General features: G+C 44.4%; 1 protein-coding gene across 4 annotated transcripts in view; it reads right to left on the bottom strand.

The window, feature by feature from the left end:
- Positions 1 to 1,060: 1,060 nt before the first annotated feature.
- cep43 (centrosomal protein 43) overlaps positions 1,061 to 4,239 on the bottom strand; it is a 39,612-nt gene continuing 36,433 nt past the window's right edge. For all 4 annotated transcript variants that reach the window (XM_063223404.1, XM_063223405.1, XM_063223407.1 and 1 more), the window contains 6 exons: positions 3,675 to 3,829; positions 3,532 to 3,585; positions 3,076 to 3,140; positions 2,854 to 2,887; positions 1,871 to 1,949; positions 1,061 to 1,373 (listed from right to left, as the gene is read on the bottom strand). In XM_063223404.1, coding sequence (XP_063079474.1) covers positions 1,299 to 1,373; positions 1,871 to 1,949; positions 2,854 to 2,887; positions 3,076 to 3,140; positions 3,532 to 3,585; positions 3,675 to 3,829 — 462 coding nt within the window. In that variant the 3' untranslated portion in view covers positions 1,061 to 1,298. The remainder of the gene's footprint in view (positions 1,374 to 1,870; positions 1,950 to 2,853; positions 2,888 to 3,075; positions 3,141 to 3,531; positions 3,586 to 3,674; positions 3,830 to 4,239) is intronic.

Raw genomic sequence — 4,239 nt, forward strand, 5'->3', positions numbered from 1 at the left:
GCTGCCTGATGGGGCTTATAGTACATTATGAGCATCTATACCCCTCTATGCACAGACCTGGACGATTAACTGTCATAAGGGCTCATAAGATGCTATAATGCTTCATGTGAGATCATAAGGGGTCAATGTGTGCTCTAAGTAAAGTGAAGTTCATATGGATGCATCTATAATGCACTGTATAATACACATCTATAATGCATCGTAATGTACTATAAGCCCCATCAGGCAGCCTGTAGTTTATATCAAGTCACGAGCACTCATAACACCCTTGGATTTATAAAGCATTATAAGATAGATTCATGGTTATTCGTTACTGTTAACATAACACATCATGAAACATCAGGGGTGTAGTCATAATGCGTTGTAAGTAATTATAATGTGCATTATAATTTGTTATAAATGCGCTCATAATGCGCTATAGATATGGGCTTCATAGAAAGTGTTACCGTAAACACAACTAGAATGTTGACAGTGAGAGAGGGAGAAGGACGTCTTCTAGAGAATTATTGAATTGAATAACGATTCAAATGCGTCACTGCACCACATCAAAAGGATTGCCTCGTGTGATCACTGTGTCACCTTTGTCTTCGCAACCTACAATGCTTACCGTAATCAGTATGTTCATCTTCCACAGGAAGCAAACACTCGAGCCGTTAAGTCAATATTTAAACACAAGATGACTTTCAGGATGACAATCATCCAACCACAATGCTAGTGTATCTGTATCTGTACACTCTTTGGCCACGCATGGTGGCTGTTTGTTGAAAAGTTAAACTCTGTGACATTACAGATAAGATACAGTAGTTTTTACTAAGAACCATTGCATCTTTTGTAATTTCCAGTCTTGCTTTCACAGTCTTATACTACCTATTATTACCTAAGACACCCTCCCATTATATCTATTTGTAACTGTACTGTTTGATTGGGATTAAAAACACAACTGCTATAAACACACCAATACACACTTATGTACAGTACACACACGTTGAACTACATGTATAGACTAATAGGCACATTTGCTTGAGATTCTAAATAAAAAAGGGAGGTGAGGAATCCACAATGATAGATAAAATTTCATTTATTTGGAAAAAAGCTCATGATATCAACATTAACATCATACACAGGCATCGACAGGATTAAAGATTTCAGTGCGGTACACGCACCAGCAGTAGCACACGGGGTCGATCAGCGGCAGCGGGTCGGGTCAGGCTTTAGAGGGCCAGGTCGGGGGGCCAAAGGGCAAAGGTCAAGGTCAAGATGAAGTTCAAGGTCACGGGTCCCTGATAGGAAGGTCATCATCAGGAGACCTCCTCCAGGTAGTCAGCAGCACCTTCACTCAGCTGAGACACACTCACATCCAGAGTGCTGTCCACCTGAACACACAGCATACAGCAGAACACAAAACAGGAGAACATCAACATGGGACACTAGCGCTTTTTTTGTAGCACACGCACACTGGTAACCTGGTTCTCACACAGTTGCTGTTATTGATTGTGCGAGCTCACAAAGTTGGGCGAAAACGCACAAGGGTCAACATATCAGGGTGGTGCAACCGCAGCAAATGCCACTAATGTATGCTGCCCTACTACAAATGCAAAGTGCAGTAACTACGCCGACATTGTAACTGAGAAAAAAGGCCATCAAAAGCATTGGTATTAGGTTGGATATTGTAATTACTACAAATTTGGCACAGCGATATCTCTAAAACTCAAGTTCACTTGGTTTGGCTTAATACTTAACCATGTTTGTGGAACACCACTCTGAATATATACGAAAATGTGTAAACATAGATGGACATATTATACACATGAAATCGTGATTCTGCACACAGTATTTTATCTTCTCAGCTTTATGCTACAACCACACGTACCTTCTCGCTGAAGTCCAAGGAACCTTCTTCGATCTCTTCTCCAATGCTAATCTCACTGCGGGAGTTTTCTGAACGGTGGCTGCAGAACAGAACAGATCGGGATTAGAAACACGCAAATGACAAACACCAAAACGACAAGTCCATTACAAATCAAAAGCAAGTGACCAGTAGGCAGACATGGGGCACTGATTACTGAGGCCGTCTTGCACATGGAGGTAGTATAAGAACTGGAGAGAGTGAATAAGTCCCGCCTCCAGTCATTTCAATGGGAAATGCTAAGCTAGTGAATTCAGCCAAAATTGAACGTTTTTTCAGCTTCCAAAATGGAGTTATTTCCGCCGACAGTTTACTCAGCCAATTACGTGCCACGTTACTGACTGACTTACCAGAAAGCTATATGGAAGACGGGCATTGGATGCATGGAGGTGCCCAACCACAGGCCTGTAAAGGTCTGTGCGCCCAACAAACTCGCGTACCCACCAATCATCATGAGCAAAGTGGATGTAGGAAATGCGAAAATGGCGAGTTGCTAATCGGCGAAGCTAACCAGCCAAATCCTGCCCCCCCTGGTCTTGCAATCGTCAGGTTGCAGGTGCTACTCCCATACCATCCAGTGACTGAAGTGCCTGTGAGCAAGGCACCTAATCCTACATTGCTCCTAGGGACTGTAATTAATACCCCAACTCTAAGTTGCTTTGGATAAAAGCTAAAATCAGCTAAATGTGAGCAGGAGAACAAGTGAAAGGATAACCTCGGGGTTGCCTGGGGGATTCTCTTATTCAATTCAATTAATAATTTAAAAGATGTGCATACAAAATTGCTGCAGTATCCTTGCAGGTTAAGTGGTGTAATAGTAATGTGTGCAAAGCGGTTTAATCAATCAACATTTTGTCCACACTAAGTATTTACAAACACAGTCAAGGACACAAACACATGTGCACGCGTGTGCAGGCACACACAAACACACACACACTTGCTCTCACCTGTTGAAGTCATCATCATAGTTCACCTCGTCATCTGAGAGAGAAGTAAAATAAAAATAATCAACACAAGTTAAGCCAGGAATCCAAGGGAATGTGTGTGTGTGTGTGTGTGTGTGTGTGTGTGTGTGTGTGTGTGTGTGTGTGTGTGTGTGTGTGTGTGTGTGTGTGTGTGTGTGTGTGTGTGTGTGTGTGTGTGTGTGTGTGTGTGTGTGTGTTCTTCACCGTTCCTGTGCGAGGCATCTGCTCCCCCAGGCCTTTTCCCCTCAGATCCAGCAGAGCGGTTCTTACTGAGAGAGAGAGAGAGAGAGAGAGAGAGAGAGAGAGAGAGAGAGAGAGAGAGAGAGAGAGAGAGAGAGAGAGAGAGAGAGAGAGAGAGAGAGATAGAGAGAGAGTGAGAGAGAGAGACACAGAGAGAGAAAGAGACAGAGACAGAGAGAGAGAGAGAGAGAGAGAGAGAGAGAGAGAGACAGAGACAGAGAGAGAGAGAGAGAGAGAGACAGAGACAGAGAGACAGAGAGACAGAGAGAGAGAGAGAGAGAGAGGTGGATAAGAGAAACTGTGGTCCATCATGGATTTCTCACCAGCAGCATGAAACAGCTCAAACATACACATCAACAAATTTATAGACATGCACGTGACAAACACACAAAGCCGGTAGTTTCACACAAAGCCACTCACTCTCTTTGACTGGAGCTTCTGTCAGACACACTGCGATCAACAGAGGACACACGACTACAGGGAGGAGGAGAGGAGCAAATATTAGTCAAAAATATTAGTAGCTCTGATCATAGTTATTATTGTTATTATTGTCATATCCCGACCTGCCGTAGGTCTTCTGTGGCTTGGGCAGCGGGTCGTCGAAAAACGAGTCGTCCTGGACATCATCCTCAGCATCGTCTTCCTCACCCAGCTGGGACGTCTTCCTTGGCTGTGACGCCGTCGCTGTGGAGACTGACTGACCTTTGACCTCCGGCACCTGCCAATCACATCATAAGGAAGGCTACCATCACCACCAATCAGGGCATTGCCGTCTCTGTACAGTATCGGACGACCATGCCAAAGAATCTTCTAGTAGAGAAAGATAATTCAAACTACGGTCACTCAATGCAAAGGAGTGGGCTCAAGTTTGGTCTCCTGAGGGGGCGTTGTCCCCTCCTCCTTCTCTTTCTGTGGTGTTTGGTGGCGGCTTGCACTAGATGCGCACTACTGCCATTTACATCAGTAAGGGAACTCCATTTATTCTCAACCTTGAGTCTCCAAAGGTCTCCTCACGAGGGTCTCCTTAATGCCGTGTACAGACCAAGAGCGAACGGAGCGAATGAAGCGACGGAAGTCATTATTTCTCTATGGAGGGCACGCGACCTGCGCTACCAAAGCGAATTTGCC

Source organism: Engraulis encrasicolus, chromosome 18 (assembly GCF_034702125.1).
Source record: "Engraulis encrasicolus isolate BLACKSEA-1 chromosome 18, IST_EnEncr_1.0, whole genome shotgun sequence".
NCBI lineage: Eukaryota > Metazoa > Chordata > Actinopteri > Clupeiformes > Engraulidae > Engraulis > Engraulis encrasicolus.